At 44.5% G+C, this 18,239-nt stretch overlaps 1 protein-coding gene across 16 annotated transcripts in view; it reads left to right on the forward strand.

Moving 5' to 3' along the window:
- Positions 1-18,239, forward strand: part of LOC135547680 (dedicator of cytokinesis protein 9-like) — a 188,269-nt gene that overhangs the window by 148,867 nt on the left and 21,163 nt on the right. For 12 of the 16 annotated variants that reach the window (XM_064976902.1, XM_064976903.1, XM_064976894.1 and 9 more), the window contains 13 exons: positions 431-545; positions 661-794; positions 7,150-7,264; positions 7,513-7,579; positions 7,720-7,767; positions 9,840-9,979; positions 10,911-11,026; positions 11,765-11,902; positions 12,007-12,189; positions 14,892-15,005; positions 15,108-15,323; positions 15,877-15,934; positions 16,536-16,642. In XM_064976902.1, the coding sequence (XP_064832974.1) occupies positions 431-545; positions 661-794; positions 7,150-7,264; positions 7,513-7,579; positions 7,720-7,767; positions 9,840-9,979; positions 10,911-11,026; positions 11,765-11,902; positions 12,007-12,189; positions 14,892-15,005; positions 15,108-15,323; positions 15,877-15,934; positions 16,536-16,642 (1,551 nt within the window). Of the gene's footprint in view, positions 1-430; positions 546-660; positions 795-7,149; positions 7,265-7,512; positions 7,580-7,719; positions 7,768-9,839; positions 9,980-10,345; positions 10,390-10,910; positions 11,027-11,764; positions 11,903-12,006; positions 12,190-14,891; positions 15,006-15,107; positions 15,324-15,876; positions 15,935-16,535; positions 16,643-18,239 lie in introns of those variants that run through there. The other 4 variants (XM_064976906.1, XM_064976896.1, XM_064976907.1 and 1 more) reach the window with 2 other exon arrangements.

The raw sequence follows: 18,239 nt of genomic DNA on the forward strand, positions 1-18,239 counted from the left end.
CTGCCATCTAGTGGCTGGCTACGACAACAACTCAAATCAACAGCGTAAGGCTGCCAACTAGTGGCTGGCTACGACCACAACTCAAATCAACAGCGTAAGGCTGCTAACTAGTGGCTGGCTACGACCACAACTCAAATCAACAGCGTAAGGCTGCTAACTCGTGGCTGGCTACGACCACAACTCAAATCAACAACGTAAGGCTGCCAACTAGTGGCTGGCTACGACCACAACTCAAATCAACAACGTAAGGCTGCTAACTAGTGGCTGGCTATGACCACAACTCAAATCAACAACGTAAGGCTGCTAACTAGTGGCTGGCTACGACCACAACTCAAATCAACAGCGTAAGGCTGCTAACTAGTGGCTGGCTACGACCACACTTCAAATCCCTAACTGCAAAGACTTGACTAATGGTTCATTTTCCTTTCAGAATGGAAGAGATGATCCACTCTTGGGCAACACCGTGATAATGACGCCTCCGAGGTCCAGTACTTTTTTCGACAGCAGTTTGCACAAGGATTTGTTTGGAGTCATCTCTGGCACCGGTGAGATTCAGTGTCCTTTTGGCACCGATGTGAGATTTAACTCATGTTGTCCAGTGGTGATTGAAGGACACAAGGGTCATATATTTAACCATGCTGTTGTTTCTATGTTCTTCAGCCTCCCCTCATGCATCCTCTACCCCCAACGTTAACTCTGTCCGCCACACTGACTCCCGGGGCTCCCTAATCAGCACTGACTCTGGAAACAGCCTTCATGAGAAGAGCAATGATAAGAACAACTCTCTGGACAAGGTACCGTGGACTCATACTTCAGCCACTGTCATGAACAATTACTTAAAGATGATCATGTTTACTTATCATTGGTAAAATCACTGCAGGCTGAGATCTGCTTGACATCAGTTACTGAGGGTCGAGCCAATGCCTGAGGACTGTAGCACATGGCTACTGCAGTGATGTTAGTCTGTTAGTGGTAGTCTGTTAGTCTGTTAGTGGTAGTCTGTTTTTCTGTTAGTGGTAGTCTGTTAGTCTGTTAGTGGTAGTCTGTTAGTCTGTTAGTCTGTTAGTGGCAGTCTGTTAGTCTGTTAGTCTGTTAGTGGTAGTCTGTTTTTCTGTTAGTATTAGTCTATTAGTGGTAGTCTGTTAGTCTGTTAGTCTGTTAGTCTGTTAGTGGTAGTCTGTTTTTCTGTTAGTATTAGTCTATTAGTGGTAGTCTGTTAGTCTGTTAGTGGTAGTCTGTTAGTCTATTAGTGGTAGTCTGTTAGTCTGTTAGTGGTAGTCTGTTAGTCTGTTAGTGGTAGTCTGTTAGTCTGTTAGTGGTAGTCTGTTAGTCTGTTAGTGGTAGTCTGTTAGTCTATTAGTGGTAGTCTGTTAGTGGTAGTCTGTTAGTCTGTTAGTGGTAGTCTGTTAGTCTATTAGTGGTAGTCTGTTAGTGGTAGTCTGTTTTTCTGTTAGTATTAGTCTATTAGTGGTAGTCTGTTAGTCTGTTAGTGCTAGTCTGTTAGTCTGTTAGTGGTAGTCTGTTAGTCTGTTAGTGGTAGTCTGTTAGTCTGTTAGTATTAGTCTATTAGTGGTAGTCTGTTAGTCTGTTAGTGGTAGTCTGTTAGTCTATTAGTGGTAGTCTGTTAGTCTGTTAGTGGTAGTCTGTTAGTCTGTTAGTGGTAGTCTGTTAGTCTGTTAGTGGTAGTCTGTTAGTCTGTTAGTATTAGTCTGTTAGTGGTAGTCTGTTAGTCTGTTAGTGGTAGTCTGTTAGTCTGTTAGTGGTAGTCTGTTAGTCTGTTAGTATTAGTCTATTAGTGGTAGTCTGTTAGTCTGTTTTTCTGTTTTTCTGTTTTTCTGTTAGTCTGTTAGTCTGTTAGTGGTAGTCTGTTTTTCTGTTAGTATTAGTCTATTAGTGGTAGTCTGTTAGTCTGTTAGTGGTAGTCTGTTAGTCTGTTAGTGGTAGTCTGTTAGTCTGTTAGTGGTAGTCTGTTAGTCTGTTAGTGGTAGTCTGTTAGTCTGTTAGTATTAGTCTATTAGTGGTAGTCTGTTAGTCTGTTTTTCTGTTTTTCTGTTTTTCTGTTAGTCTGTTAGTCTGTTAGTGGTAGTCTGTTTTTCTGTTAGTATTAGTCTGTTAGTGGTAGTCTGTTAGTCTGTTAGTGGTAGTCTGTTAGTCTGTTAGTGGTAGTCTGTTAGTCTGTTAGTATTAGTCTATTAGTGGTAGTCTGTTAGTCTGTTTTTCTGTTAGTCTGTTTTTCTGTTAGTCTGTTAGTCTGTTAGTGGTAGTCTGTTAGTCTGTTAGTGTTAGTCTATTAGTGGTAGTCTGTTAGTCTATTAGTGGTAGTCTGCTAGTCTGTTAGTGGTAGTCTGTTAGTCTGTTAGTGGTAGTCTGTTAGTCTATTAGTGGTAGTCTGTTAGTCTGTTAGTGGTAGTCTGCTAGTCTGTTAGTGGTAGTCTGTTAGTCTGTTAGTCTGTTAGTGCTAGTCTGTTAGTGGTAGTCTGTTAGTCTGTTAGTGGTAGTCTGTTAGTGGTAGTCTGTTAGTCTGTTAGTGGTAGTCTGTTAGTCTGCTAGTCTGTTAGTGGTAGTCTGTTAGTCTGTTAGTGGTAGTCTGTTAGTGGTAGTCTGTTAGTGGTAGTCTGTTAGTCTGTTAGTGTTAGTCTGTTAGTGGTAGTCTGTTAGTGGTAGTCTGTTAGTGGTAGTCTGTTAGTCTGTTAGTCTGTTAGTGCTAGTCTGTTAGTCTGCTAGTCTGTTAGTGGTAGTCTGTTAGTCTGTTAGTGGTAGTCTGTTAGTGGTAGTCTGTTAGTCTGTTAGTGGTAGTCTGTTAGTCTGTTAGTGGTAGTCTGTTAGTCTGTTAGTGGTAGTCTGTTAGTGGTAGTCTGTTAGTCTGTTAGTGGTAGTCTGTTAGTCTGTTAGTGGTAGTCTGTTAGTCTGTTAGTGGTAGTCTGCTAGTCTGTTAGTGTTAGTCTGTTAGTCTGTTAGTGGTAGTCTGTTAGTCTGTTAGTGGTAGTCTGCTAGTCTGTTAGTGGTAGTCTGTTAGTCTGTTAGTGGTAGTCTGTTAGTGGTAGTCTGTTAGTCTGTTAGTGGTAGTCTGTTAGTCTGTTAGTGGTAGTCTGTTAGTCTGTTAGTGGTAGTCTGTTAGTCTGTTAGTGGTAGTCTGCTAGTCTGTTAGTGGTAGTCTGCTAGTCTGTTAGTGGTAGTCTGTTAGTCTGTTAGTGGTAGTCTGTTAGTCTGTTAGTGGTAGTCTGTTAGTCTGTTAGTGGTAGTCTGCTAGTCTGTTAGTGGTAGTCTGCTAGTCTGTTAGTGGTAGTCTGCTAGTCTGTTAGTGGTAGTCTGTTAGTGGTAGTCTGTTAGTCTGTTAGTGGTAGTCTGTTAGTCTGTTAGTGGTAGTCTGTTAGTGGTAGTCTGTTAGTCTGTTAGTGGTAGTCTGTTAGTCTGTTAGTGGTAGTCTGTTAGTGGTAGTCTGTTAGTCTGTTAGTGGTAGTCTGTTAGTCTGTTAGTGGTAGTCTGTTAGTGGTAGTCTGTTAGTGGTAGTCTGTTAGTCTGTTAGTGGTAGTCTGTTAGTGCTAGTCTGTTAGTGGTAGTCTGTTAGTGGTAGTCTGTTAGTCTAATTAGGCTAGAAATATATTTGGATGGGGTCAATACGAGTTTCAGCAGCTATTTAGTTGGTCAGATTTAGGTCAAAGATTTATTTGAGGATTTTCCATGCATCGTTTTCAGTATTTTCGCAGACAGACACGAGAGGTACACCTGTTATACCAGTGACAGTTATGAGGTTAGTGCCTGTTAACCTGTCATTGCACTGTCGACTTCTCCATCCACCTAGCCACTACTGCTGCTGGCAGAAGGAGAATTTCAGGTGGAGACACTCTGCCAATATGCTACGCTTATTTTACGAACCCGAGGACTCCATTCGCTCCAAACGCGCCACCATGGACTTTCTGGCTCACTGTCCCCAGTATCTCAGAGAATCATGACCCCCCACCACTCCACTCCCAAGTACAGAATTAAAATAAACATCCCTCACCCAACCTTCCTCCCAAGAGTGTCCTGTGTGTGTGAGTGTGTGTTTTTAGTCTTTGCCGAGGTCCTTTCTATGCTAGTAGGATGATACACAGTTTAGTCTCTGGTGCCATGAAGCACAGCTACTGCTTTCTGGTTTTCTGTCGGAGTGACACTGAAGCATGCAACCCGGCTGGAGTCTCTTCATTTCTGATCTCCCTCACGTGTGCCGTGTGACTCTTTTAGCTGTAAGAGTTATAGAGGATTGTTCTCAGAACTCTAGAATTTAGGGCTGGCACGGTTACCGTTTACGGATTCTCAACAACACAATGAAACGTTGTTGCTCCTTGCTGAAACAAGACAGGCGTTGTAGAGAAACGAGTATTCGGTTGCCTAGGCAACGCCCTCCTCCTCCATGCAGAAGCACACATAGACATATGCCGTCAGGAGCTGAGGAAAAGGAGAACATTTGATTGGTTATAACGGTGACCACGGTCATCTTGCATGACTAATAACAGTCGTCCAAAATTCCATGACCGTCACAAGCCCTATACAGTATGTGAGGAGGTCCTCTTTCTTTGTGTTATGTTTCTGTCTGTTCTGTCACCGTTTTCTTTATGAATGATAGTCTGAGGAGACAGTTAGTCAGAAAGGGAAAGAAAGACAATGTAATATCTGCTTCATTTTTAAGCCACGAATGACATCCATCTACGATTATAGACTGTCTTTCATAAAGAATTCATGAAAATTATCACCTACTGTGTTAAGTTTTCAGACTGGTTGTAAAGGATACTTGCTCTTTTCATGGCATAGACTGACCAGGTGGATCCAGGGGAAAGCTATGATCTCTAATTGATGTCACTTATTAAATCCTCTTCAATCAGTATAGATGAAGGTGAGGAGGCAGGTTATAGGAGGATTTTTAAGCCTTAAGAAAATTGTAGACATGGATTGTGTATGTGTGCCATTCAGAGGGTGAATGGGCAAGACAAAAGATTTAAGTGCATTTGAATGGGGTTTGGTAGTAATTGCCAGGCGCACGACTTTATGTCAAGAACTGCAACGCTGCTGGGTTTTTCATGCTCAAAAGGTTCCTGTCTGTATCAAAAATGGTCCACCACCCAAAGGACATTCAACCAACTTGACACAATTGTGGGAAGCATTGGAGTCAACATGGGCCAGCATTCCTGTGGAAAGCTATCGACACCTTGTAGAGTCCATACGCCAACGAATGAAGGCTGTTCTGAGGGCAGAAGGGTAGAGGTATAACTCAATATTAGGAAGGTGTTGCTAATGTTTGGTGTAATCAGTGAATATGGCAGCTAAGTTTAGTCGCTAACTATCTCTGTCAACAAGATATGGCTTCAGTCTGTTAGCTCAGGTCAACACTAACTCACCGCTGGTAAAGGAAGACGCTGTATTTTCCCACGCTAAGGTAGATCTGATACTTCCTGCTCTCTGTCCCGGCTTGGAGAGTGCTTTGTTGATTCCTGCTTCCTGCTCTGTCCCGGCTTGGAGAGTGCTTTGTTTTTTACATTTTTTTAAATGTATTTTATTTTTTACCCCGTTTTCTCCCCAATTTCGTGGTATCCGATTGTTTAGTAGCTACTATCTTGTCTCATCGCTACAACTCTCGTACGGGCTCGGGAGAGACGAAGGTTGAAGGTCATGCATCCTCCGATACACAATCCAACCAAGCCGCTGGAGAGTGCTTTGTTGATTCCTGCTTCCTGCACTCTGTCCCGGCTTGGAGAGTGCTTTCTTGATTCCTGCTTCCTGCACTCTGTCCCGGCTTGGAGAGTGCTTTGTTGATTCCTGCTTCCTGCTCTCTGTCCCGGCTTGGAGAGTGCTTTCTTGATTCCTGCTTCCTGCACTCTGTCCCGGCTTGGAGAGTGCTTTGTTGATTCCTGCTTCCTGCACTCTGTCCTGGCTTGGAGAGTGCTTTGTTGATTCCTGCTTTCTGCACTCTGTCCCGGCTTGGAGAGTGCTTTGTTGATTCCTGCTTCCAGCACTCTGTCCCGGCTTGGAGAGTGCTTTGTTGATTCCTGCTCTCTGTCCCGGCTTGGAGAGTGCTTTGTTGATTCCTGCTTCCAGCACTCTGTCCCGGCTTGGAGAGTGCTTTGTTGATTCCTGCTCTCTGTCCCGGCTTGGAGAGTGCTTTGTTGATTCCTGCTTCCTGCTCTCTGTCCCGGCTTGGAGAGTGCTTTGTTGATTCCTGCTTCCTGCTCTCTGTCCCGGCTTGGAGAGTGCTTTGTTGATTCCTGCTCTCTGTCCCGGCTTGGAGAGTGCTTTCTTGATTCCTGCTTCCTGCTCTCTGTCCTGGCTTGGAGAGTGCTTTGTTGATTCCTGCTCTCTGTCCCGGCTTGGAGAGTGCTTTGTTGATTCCTGCTCTCTGTCCCGGCTTGGAGAGTGCTTTGTTGATTCCTGCTTCCTGCTCTCTGTCCTGGCTTGGAGAGTGCTTTGTTGATTCCTGCTTCCTGCTCTCTGTCCTGGCTTGGATAGTGATTAAGCCCTGCACGTACAACTGATCTGACAATCTCCCCCGCATCTAGAGCCCAGAAGGGCCTGAGTGACTGACTCCATTAGTCAGTTAGGCACCATGAGTACCCTGTGCTTGCTGCCAGCCATTACAGTAGGCTTACCTGCTTATGAGTGCATCATATGAATGTAAATATGTAGGAGATAGATGTCCTGAAAGGTACCTTCGTGTTACATCATCAGAAATAGATGTACTGAAGGTACCTTCGTATTACATCATCAGAAATAGATGTACTGAAGGTACCTTCGTGTTACATCATCAGAAATAGATGTACTGAAGGTACCTTCGTATTACATCATCAGAAATAGATGTACTGAAGGTACCTTCGTGTTACATCATCAGAAATAGATGTACTGAAGGTCCTTGAGTCTATCATTGAACTGATCGTGTAATACTAACGTTTCAGTTACAGAAATCAGCATTCAAAATACTAAAGTATCTTATTTTTCCCTACCGTTTTTGCCTTATAAAACATGTACAGATTACCATACATTAAGAACAACAACATGATACATTTTGAACAACAAGCACAGATCTCCCAATAGCATCACTGTTCTGAATAGGGCAGTACCACAGGGTGTCAGTAGCTTTGTAGTTGTAGTGTAATTTAGCTGATCTCTGACCTCCCTCAGAGCCAGCCAGCGTCAGCTCCGAGCGGCAGCCTGCTGCGTTGTGACAAGCTGGACCAGGCTGAGATCAAGAGCCTGCTCATGTGCTTCCTCCACGTCCTCAAGAGCATGTCTGAGGGTAAGACTTCACCGCTCTCTACTTAAGCACTTCATTTGATTTTGATTTTTTTTTGGGGGGGGTGGAAATATCCTTAGTGAACTGTGTATTCCTACAGCCAGTAGTTTTCCTCAGGTCTGTGTCCTAAATGACACCCTATTCCCTATTTCGTGCACTACTTTTGTTTAACAAGGGCCCATAGGGTACTTTAGGATACAGGGGACCATGTAGGACACACACATATAACCCTTCGCCTCTCCTTCGTTCAGATGCTCTGTTTACCTACTGGAACAAGGCCTCGTCTACTGAGCTCATGGACTTCTTCAGTCTAGTAGAGTAAGCATCGGACTGTCAGCTTAACCTTGTTATTGTCCCCATGCTACTTTATACCATTTCACTGTATAGATTGAGTATGTTTAAGCATCTTTTTATTAGCCGCAATGAGTAACAATGTGTCCAATGCTTTTTGTCTCCAGAGTGTGTCTCCATCAATTCAGATATATAGGAAAGAGATGCATCGCAAGGTAATGTTGCTGTCCGAAAGGTTCAATTGAAGCTTTTATGTAAAACCTGTAGATGAGACTAAATTACTTCATTTATTACACCATTTGTTGATAGTTATCGTGTTGAAAATGTTGCTGTTTTAATGTCAGTGTGAATATTGTCCAAGCCATTTTACCGTGATAGTACACCACAAGCTGCTCCATATCTACTGAAGATGCTATGAATGTTTTCTAGTAGCACCGGAGATGGTTTGAATGACACAACCATTGCTTGATGTCGTTAGTGATAGGTCTAAAATATTACCCGTGTGTGGCTTGGTTTGTTGAGTTGTATTACCGTTGTGTGTAAAGTAAAGACCCTCAAACACGACAGAATATAACCACACACCACCCAGTACGCTTATATTTACCTTTGGACTGGACTCTGGCACACACTTTCTCTGTGAGAGCTCTGTCCTGATGGCTCTCCTATCTCTCTGACCACCACCACTGTCTGTTTATCTGTTTACTTTAATGCTGGCAAGTTTAATATAGTAAATTAAACAAACATGGCTCCTGCCCCTTCCTGCTTGGGTAAGACTACAAATGGAATTAACTCTCCTATACTAAAAGCATGTTTTCTTCTCACTTTTCTGATTGACCCATCTTATAACGCCACACCACTTTGATTGGCCATGTAATTGCACCACACAACTGTAACCTGCCGTGAGCTTCACCGTCTACTGTGTCTCTTTCATAGTCACGTGCATGAGTTGGCTTCTGCTGCTACTAACTGCTATAGTGCTGCTCTTAGCAATGTCTGCTTCTCTGGATCACCTCACAACCGGACTTATCGACACTGAATCAAGATTGTTTAGATGATCAGAAATACACTGAGTGCACAAAACATTAAGAACACTTGCTCTTTCCATGACATTGACTGTTCAGGTGAAAGCTATGATCCCTTATTGATGTCACTTGTTAAATCCACTTCATATCAGTGTAGATGAAGTGGAGGAGACAGGTTAAAGGAGGATTTTTTTAAAGCCTTGTGGCAATTGAGACTTGGATTGTGTACATGTGCCATTCAGAGGGTGAATTGGCAAGACAAAAGATTTAACTGCCTTTGAACGGGATATGGTAGTAGGTGCCTGGTGCACTGGTTTGTGTCAAGAACGGCAACGCTGCTGGGTTTTTCCACGCTCAACAGTGTCCTGTGTGTATCAAGAATGGTTCACCACCTAAAGGACATCCAGACAACTTGACAACTGTGGGAAGCATTGGAGTCAACATGGGCCAGCATCCCTGTGAAACTCTCAACACCTTGGACTGTCCGTGTCCAATGAATTGAGGCTGTTCTGAGGGCAAAAGGGGGGGCTGCAACTCAATATTAGGAAGGTGTTCTCAATGTGTTGTATACTCAGCGTACACTATGGTATAAATACTTTATACACTATGGTATGAATACTGTATACACTATGATATAAATATACACTATGGTAAAAATATACACTATGGTATAAATACTGTATATACCATGGTACGAGTATATACCATGGTACGAGTATATACCATGAATGATCCACCACCTAAAGGACATCCAGACAACTTGACAACTGTGGGAAGCATTGGAGTCAACATGGGCCAGCATCCCTGTGGAACGCTTTCAACACCTTGTAGAGTCCATGCCCCAACGAATTGAGACTGTTTTGAGGGCAAAAGGGGGTGCAACTCAATATTAGGAAGGTGTTCCTAATGTTTTGTACAGTCAGTGTAGAAAGAATAGTTGTGTGTCAAATTAGCCTCAAAATGCTCCTAACATACCTAAAGCAGACATTCCTATGGATTTTATTTTCTCTTTGGCCCTATTTCTAGCCTGGGAGACAGTTTATGATTCAGACAACCTTAAACAGGAACTGATCTGGCTACCAGGCTATATAGTATTCCCTTCTATTTTATGATCAATAGAATAGTTAGGTATGTGTGATATCCATTCTAACCTGCTAGACTAACCCTGGCCCTGGTATGTGTGATATCCATTCTAACCTGCTTGACTAACCCTGGTCCTGCGGGTAGTGGGCCAGTTGTCTAACAGTTTCCTGTTTCCTCATCAGGAGCCAGGAAGGGGTGGGAATCATAGCAGCCCATGAGCGGAAGTCTCAGACTTTGCCTGTGTCCCGTAACAGGGCGGGAATGATGCATGCCCGCTTACAGCAGCTCAACAGCCTGGATAACTCATACACTTTTAACCACAGTAAGTGTCCCCATTCACCTGCCTCTTAACCATAGGCTCCTCCCTCTGTAGCCAGTCACCTCATCACCATCATCATGTGTGCCACACCCAAGTCCAAAGTCAGCTGTTCCTGAGCCATTTCTCCGTGGATGTGGTGGTCTTGAGTGAACAAAAGTGAAGGGTTTTATCCTAGAAAGTATATGACCCCTCGGGGGTCAACACATATCCAGTCGCCACGGGATATGTGTTGAAGGGATGGTTTTAATCAGGACCGAGTTCACTGCTGTAACCGTTGTATTGACTTCACCAAAAGCAAAAGAGATTCAGCTCTACAGCAAGTATCTTACTTGAATCCCTTTAATGAAGTGAATTTCTTTGTGTTTTCAGTGTAAGAAAGATTTCAAGTGTTCTTGGAATATCTGTAGACCATGGTAAGAATGTATCAGGTCAACGACAGGCAGCTTACAGACTATTAGCTCAGTGCATCTGGTTGAATTAAGAGCATGCCATTTTAGCTGAGAATGAGCCCTTTTAAACCCTCTGTTCCCTCTGACCTGTTCATTTCTGTTCCCTTCGTAACTCATTTCATTGTATTCAAACCTCTGAAGTTAAATGCGTTTGTTTTCAACTCAACTGAATATTATTTGCTCTTAAGCAGTTTTTTTTTGTTGTTGCCTTGGTACTAATATTAGCTTTTCTTTCAGACTGTATTGTAATGATTACTCACAAGAGGGCATCTAAGCAGCCCTGACTCAGAGTCATCCCAAATGCCACCCTATTCCCTTTATGGTGCACTACTTTTGACCAAAGCCCTATGCGCCCTGGTAAAAAAAAAAAAAAAAGTAGTGCACTAAATAGAGATTAGGGTGCCGTTTGAGACCAGAGCAGTACAGGAGTGTATTGTAGGGGTGATGTGAGAGAGCTCCAGCAGTGTGGTGTGTGTCCTCTGCAGCCTATAGCCACTCGGATGCTGACGTGCTGAACCAATCGGTTCTGGAGGCTAACATCGCCACGGAGGTCTGCCTCACCGTGCTGGACACTCTCAGCATCTTCATCATGGGATTCAAGGTACCCCCCTAACTGCTGGTCATGTGGCTTATAATAAGTGATCCTCAACATGTAAAACGCATCACCTTCCTTGCTTGTTATGTGATTACATTATCTAAGAAACTTGAAACTCCCTCTTCAGCTTTGCCTTACCAATCATTGACAAGAAACCCCTCCTGGGCCTCCCGGGTGGCGCAGTGGTTAAGGGCGCTGTACTGTAGCGCCAGCTGTGCCATCAGAGTCACTGGGTTCGCGCCCAGGCTCTGTCTTAACCGGCCGCGGCCGCGTCGTCCGGGTTAGGGAAGGCTTGGTCGGTAGGGATGTCCTTGTCTCATCGCACACCAGCGACTTCTGTGGTGGGCCGGGCGCAGTGCGCGCAAACCAAGGTTGCCAGGTGCACGGTGTAGCCTCTGACACATTGGTGCGGCTGGCTTCCGGGTTGGATGCGCGCTGTGTGAAGAAGCAGTACGGCTGGTTGGGTTGTGTATCGGAGGCCGCATGACTTTCAACCTTCGTCTCTCCCGAGCCCGTACGGGAGTTGTAGCGATGAGACAAGATAGTAGCTACTACAACAATTGGAAACCATGAAATTGGGGAGAAAAAGGGGTAACAAAGGGGTCTACATACATGCATTTGATCTATGTTGTTGGTGATTTCATTTGATATTTCACCCTTTTTCTACTTCTTACTTAATGTTTTCTGTTAGTGTCAATCTCTGGCTTTTGAAGTTGCGAACTGTCTGTCCTCTTATGTTGTCAGACCCAGCTCTGTTCGGACCATGGCCACAACCCGCTCATGAAGAAGGTGTTTGAGGTGCACCTCTGCTTCCTACAAATCAACCAATCAGAGACAGCCCTCAAGCAGGTCTTCACCTCGCTGCGCACCTTCATCTACAAGGTGAGGAGACCATTGATTCTTAACAGTTCACAGTAGTCAAGTGTTTTTCTCTTCCTCTCTTAACCGTGCCGACTATCTAATCCTCACTGTGTGTCTGTTTCCAGTTCCCCTGCACCTTCTTCGAGGGCCGAGCGGACATGTGTGCTTCGTTCTGCTACGAGATCCTGAAGTGCTGCAACTCGAAGCTGAGCTCCATCCGCAGCGATGCCGCCCACCTCCTCTACTTCCTCATGAAGAGTAACTTTGACTACACAGGACGCAAGTCCTTTGTCCGCACTCACCTACAGGTGAGAAAGAGGGAGAGCGAGTGAGAGAGAGATGGGGGGGGGGGGTTACCCTCTACATGCTGATCCATTTGTCTCCTCAGAACATCTCTATGTAGAAGAACAGTCTATGGAACTCTCCTAAAGAGTGGTTTGTCTGATGGTTATGGGAGTAGTGTGTTATAGAGGTGATGGTTATGGGAGTAGTGTGTTATAGACGTGATGGTTATGGGAGTAGGGTGTTATAGACGTGATGGTTATGGGAGTAGGGTGTTATAGACGTGATGGTTATGGGAGTAGTGTGTTATAGACGTGATGGTTATGGGAGTAGGGTGTTATAGACGTGATGGTTATGGGAGTAGGGTGTTATAGACGTGATGGTTACGGGAGTAGGGTGTTATAGACGTGATGGTTATGGGAGTAGTGTGTTATTGACGTGATGGTTATGGGAGTAGTGTGTTATAGACGTGATGGTTATGGGAGTAGGGTGTTATAGACGTGATGGTTAGGGGAGTAGTGTGTTATAGACGTGATGGTTATGAGAGTAGTGTGTTATAGACGTGATGGTTATGGGAGTAGTGTGTTATAGAGGTGATGGTTATGGGAGTAGGGTGTTATTGACGTGATGGTTATGGGAGTAGTGTGTTATAGACGTGATGGTTATGGGAGTAGGGTGTTATTGACGTGATGGTTATGGGAGTAGTGTGTTATTGACGTGATGGTTATGGGAGTAGTGTGTTATAGACGTGATGGTTATGGGAGTAGTGTGTTATTGACGGGATGGTTATGGGAGTAGTGTGTTATAGACGGGATGGTTATGGGAGTAGTGTGTTATAGACGTGATGGTTATGGGAGTAGGGTGTTATTGACGTGATGGTTATGGGAGTAGTGTGTTTATAACGTGATGGTTATGGGAGTAGTGTGTTTATAACGTGATGTTTATGGGAGTAGTGTGTTTATAACGTGATGGTTATGGGAGTAGTGTGTTATAGACGTGATGGTTAGGGGAGTAGTGTGTTATTGACGGGATGGTTATGGGAGTATTGTGTTATAGACGTTATGGGAGTAGTTTGTTATAGATGTTATGGGAGTAGTTTGTTATAGACGTGATGGTTAGGGGAGTAGGGTGTTATAGACGTGATGGTTATGGGAGTAGTGTGTTATAGACGTGATGGTTATGGGAGTAGTGTGTTATAGACGTGATGGTTATGGGAGTAGTGTGTTATAGACGTGATGGTTATGGAGTAGTGTGTTATAGACGTTATGGGAGTAGTGTGTTATAGACGTGATGGTTATGGGAGTAGGGTGTTATAGACGTGATGGTTAGGGGAGTAGTGTGTTATAGACGTGATGGTTAGGGCAGTAGTGTGTTATCGACGTGATGGTTAGGGGAGTAGGGTGTTATAGACGTGATGGTTAGGGGAGTAGTGTGTTATAGATGTGATGGTTATGAGAGTAGTGTGTTATAGACGTGATGGTTATGGGAGTAGTGTGTTATAAACGTGATGGTTATGGGAGTAGTGTGTTATAGACGTGATGGTTATGGGAGTAGTGTGTTATAGACGTGATGGTTATGGGAGTAGTGTGTTATAGACGTGATGGTTATGGGAGTAGTGTGTTATAGACGTGATGGTTATGGGAGTAGTGTGTTATAGACGTGATGGTTATGGGAGTAGTGTGTTATAGACGTGATGGTTATGGGAGTAGTGTGTTATAGAGGTGATGGTTATGGGAGTAGGGTGTTATAGACGTGATGGTTATGGGAGTAGTGTGTTATAGACGTGATGGTTATGGGAGTAGTGTGTTATAGACGTGATGGTTATGGGAGTAGTGTGTTATAGACGTGATGGTTATGGGAGTAGGGTGTTATAGACGTGATGGTTATTTGAGTAGTGTGTTATAGAGGTGATGGTTATGGGAGTAGTGTGTTATAGACGTGATGGTTATGGGAGTAGTGTGTTATAGACGTGATGGTTATGGGAGTAGTGTGTTATAGACGTGATGGTTATGGGAGTAGTGTGTTATAGACGTGATGGTTATGGGAGTAGTGTGTTATAGACGTGATGGTTAGGGGAGTAGTGTGTTTATAACGTGATGGTTATGGGAGTAGTGTGTTATAGACGTGATGGGAGTAGTGTGTTATAGACGTGATGATTAGGGCAGTAGTGTGTTTATAACGTGATGGTTATGGGAGTAGGGTGTTATTGACGTGATGGTTATGGGAGTAGTGTGTTATAGACGTGATGGTTATGGGAGTAGTGTGTTATAGACGTGATGGTTAGGGGAGTAGTGTGTTATTGACGTGATGGTTATGGGAGTAGTGTGTTATAGACGTGATGGTTAGGGGAGTAGTGTGTTTATAACGTGATGGTTAGGGGAGTAGTGTGTTTATAACGTGATGGTTAGGGGAGTAGTGTGTTTATAACGTGATGGTTATGGGAGTAGTGTGTTATAGACGTGATGGGAGTAGTGTGTTATAGACGTGATGATTAGGGCAGTAGTGTGTTATAGACGTGATGGTTATGGGAGTAGTGTGTTATAGACGTGATGGTTAGGGGAGTAGTGTGTTATTGACGTGATGGTTATGGGAGTAGTGTGTTATTGACGTGATGGTTATGGGAGTAGGGTGTTATTGACGTGATGGTTATGGGAGTAGTGTGTTATAGACGTGATGATTAGGGCAGTAGTGTGTTATAGACGTGTGCAACTTCCGCCATCTCGCTCAGGTGGTGATCGCCGTCAGTCAGCTGATTGCTGACGTCATCGGTATCGGAGGAACCCGCTTCCAGCAGTCCCTGTCCATCATCAACAACTGTGCCAACAGTGACAAGACAATCAAGGTCAGAACCCGATGGATGCTCTATTCTCATTCAAACTCCATGTTACCATTGGACCACATGAATAATCTGGTCTTTACTCTTCCTGTTTATTGTCCTGTACAGAACACAGCCTTCCCGTCAGATGTGAAGGACCTGACCAAGCGGATCCGGACGGTCCTGATGGCCACGGCTCAGATGAAGGAGCATGAGAGGGACCCGGAGATGCTGGTGGATCTGCAGTACAGCCTAGCCAAGTCCTACGCCAGCACGCCCGAGCTCCGCAAGACCTGGCTGGACAGCATGGCCCGCATCCATGTGAAGAATGGAGACCTGTCCGAGGTCTGTACCAGGCTAGGGGTCAGAGTGTGAAGAATGGAGACCTGTACCAGGCTAGGGGTCAGGCTAGGGGACAGAGTGTGAAGAATGGAGACCTGTACCAGGCTAGGGGACAGAGTGTGAAGAATGGAGACCTGTACCAGGCTAGGGGACAGAGTGTGAAGAATGGAGACCTGTACCAAGCTAGGGGACAGAGTGTGAAGAATGGAGACCTGTACCAGGCTAGGGGTCAGAGTGTGAAGAATGGAGTCCTGTCCCGAGATCGGCACCAGGCTAGGGGTCAGGCTAGGGGTCAGAGTGTGAAGAATGGAGACCTGTCCAAGGTCGGCACCAGGCTAGGGGTCAGGCTAGGGGTCAGGCTAGGGTTCACAGTGTATAAGTATAAGAGGATGGGCCTATGCCAGAGGGATGTGTTATTTTGAGGTGTAGTTATTTAAGGAGTGGGTTACGGTAGAATCTCTATATGGAGTGTGATTATGTAATATGATGAATTCAAGTCATGTGACTGGCTAGTAAAACGTACTGATGTATCTGTGATGTCCTCTGTTGTTCACAGGCAGCCATGTGTTATGTGCACGTGGCAGCACTGGTGGCCGAGTATCTCCGGAGAAAAGGTGCAGTATGTTGCTCATTATTGCCACTTGGTGGTGCCATTTTCTCTTTTCATACAGACCTCACAAGGGGTTCATTAAATGGTCAGCGCGATGTGATTTTAATGAAATGATTGGTAGTTATTGTTTTTGTTATTAATACGTATTCCAATACTATACTGTGCATATTGCACATATTTCTATGTAATCTGTCGTTCTTGCGTCTCAGAGTAGGAGTGCTGATATAGGATCAGGTTCTCCCTGTCCATTTGTTCTTATTTAATGTGATCTAAAAAGGCAAAACTGATCCTAAATCAGTACTCTAACGCTTGATACAGGCAATTCCAGATTTGTTATTTGGTTATGTAATCTGTGTTTCAGTGTTAGTTCACACGTGTTCTTTACTTCTTAACACCAGAGGGTTAATCACCTCAGCAGGTCCAATCATAGCACACTATATGAGAGAGCAATTCTGACCTTTTGCCTGTTTGTACATGACAGAATGTTCTGAGTGAAATCACATTTTCCCCTTAATGTAGAACCTGTCTAATAGGCCACAGAAATAAGAAAACATCTGTCTATTTGGTTTATTGATGATGGTCCCCGTCTCCTTAACGGTCCGTAGGCATGTTCAAGCAGGGCTGCTCAGCCTTCCGGGTGGTCACCCCCAACATTGATGAGGAGGTATCCATGATGGAGGATGTGGGCATGCAGGATGTCCACTTCAACGAGGTGAGAGACTAAAAGCCAGCTGCTCGGTCAACTAATGAGTTTTGGTGCTTGTTCCTTTTTGGGGGCATTCACATGTCTTATATCCATTTCACACTAAGACATTTTTCCGCCACCTTCATCATACCGCCACCTTCATCATACCGCCACCTTCATCATACCGCCACCTTCATCATACCGCCACCTTCATCATACCGCCAACTTATATCTGAAATATCTGAAAGGTATTGCCAGTATCAAAGCCAAAACTTTTATTTCCACCTAACAACCTTATTTCGTCAAAGTTCTGTCCACGGCTGTCACAACTTCCGCTGAAGTTGGCTCCCCTGCCTGTTCGCGCGGTGCCTGGCGGTCGTCGTCACCGTCCTACTAGCCACTACCGATCCATTTTTCGTGTATCTGTTGGTTTTGTCTTATTAGTTTCACCTGTGTGTATTTTAGTTTAATTAGCGTCCTTATATATAGTAGGTTGTCCCGCCCTTGTTTTGTGCGGGATTGTTTTTAGTTACTCTGTTATTTGGTGATTTTCGTGTATGTATTCTCCGGACTATTTTAGTCCTGTGTTTGGGCTGGTCAATTGTATGCGCCCTGTGTGTTGGCGTGACCGTTTTTGTGCGCCGGAGAATAAATTGACAATCTACTGAACCCTGCTCTCTGCGCCTGATTCCACCCACCACTCCTAGTAATTCGTGACAACGGCTTAGTATGAAACGTAGCCATAATGCCATAATGCTGAGGCGGCATTGGCACGCACTACGATCTTAAAACTCTTGATGGTTGCTTGGCAGCGCCCATTAACCATCCTCCTGCCGGTTCTAAACTCTTGATGGTTGCTAGGCAGCGCCCATTAACCATCCTCTTGCCGGTTCTAAACTCTTGATGGTTGCTTGGCAGCACCCATTAACCATCCTCCTGCCGGTTCTAAACTCTTGATGGTTGCTAGGCAGCGCCCATTAACCATCCTCCTGCCGGTTCTAAACTCTGGATGGCTGCTAGGCAGCGTCCATTAACCATCCTCCTGCCGGTTCTAAACTCTTGATGGTTGCTAGGCAGCGCCCATTGACCATCCTCCTGCCGGTTCTAAACTCTGCAAGGCATGTCACTTCTCTTCATCGGTGCACGACTCCAGGGCTTTTGGAGTCGACTCCGACTGCTGTGAACGACTCTCGCTCGACTCTCGAAACACTCTGAAACGGACGCACACACACACACACACATACAGTACACCCCATCTCATTATTGCAGTCCCACACATACAGTACACACCATCTCATTATTGCAGTCCCACACATACAGTACACACCATCTCATTATTGCAGTCCCACACATACGGTACACACCATCTCATTATTTCATCTCATGAGCATGATACTACACAGGTATATTTTGTTTGACTGTAGAAGGTGGTGTGGAGGTACTAGAATATTTCTGTGATATTTCTGCTGTGTGCAGCCTTGACGTATTCCATGGGATGATGTGGTGCACTCTATGCTGATAAACCTATTCTTAGCCATGTTCAGTGGTGATTTCAGGATGTAAATCTTGGTGGAGCAAACTCAAAAAAATGTTTTTAGATGCATGCCAGCAAAGCCACTAAATA

This window comes from Oncorhynchus masou, chromosome 10 (assembly GCF_036934945.1).
Source record: "Oncorhynchus masou masou isolate Uvic2021 chromosome 10, UVic_Omas_1.1, whole genome shotgun sequence".
NCBI lineage: Eukaryota > Metazoa > Chordata > Actinopteri > Salmoniformes > Salmonidae > Oncorhynchus > Oncorhynchus masou.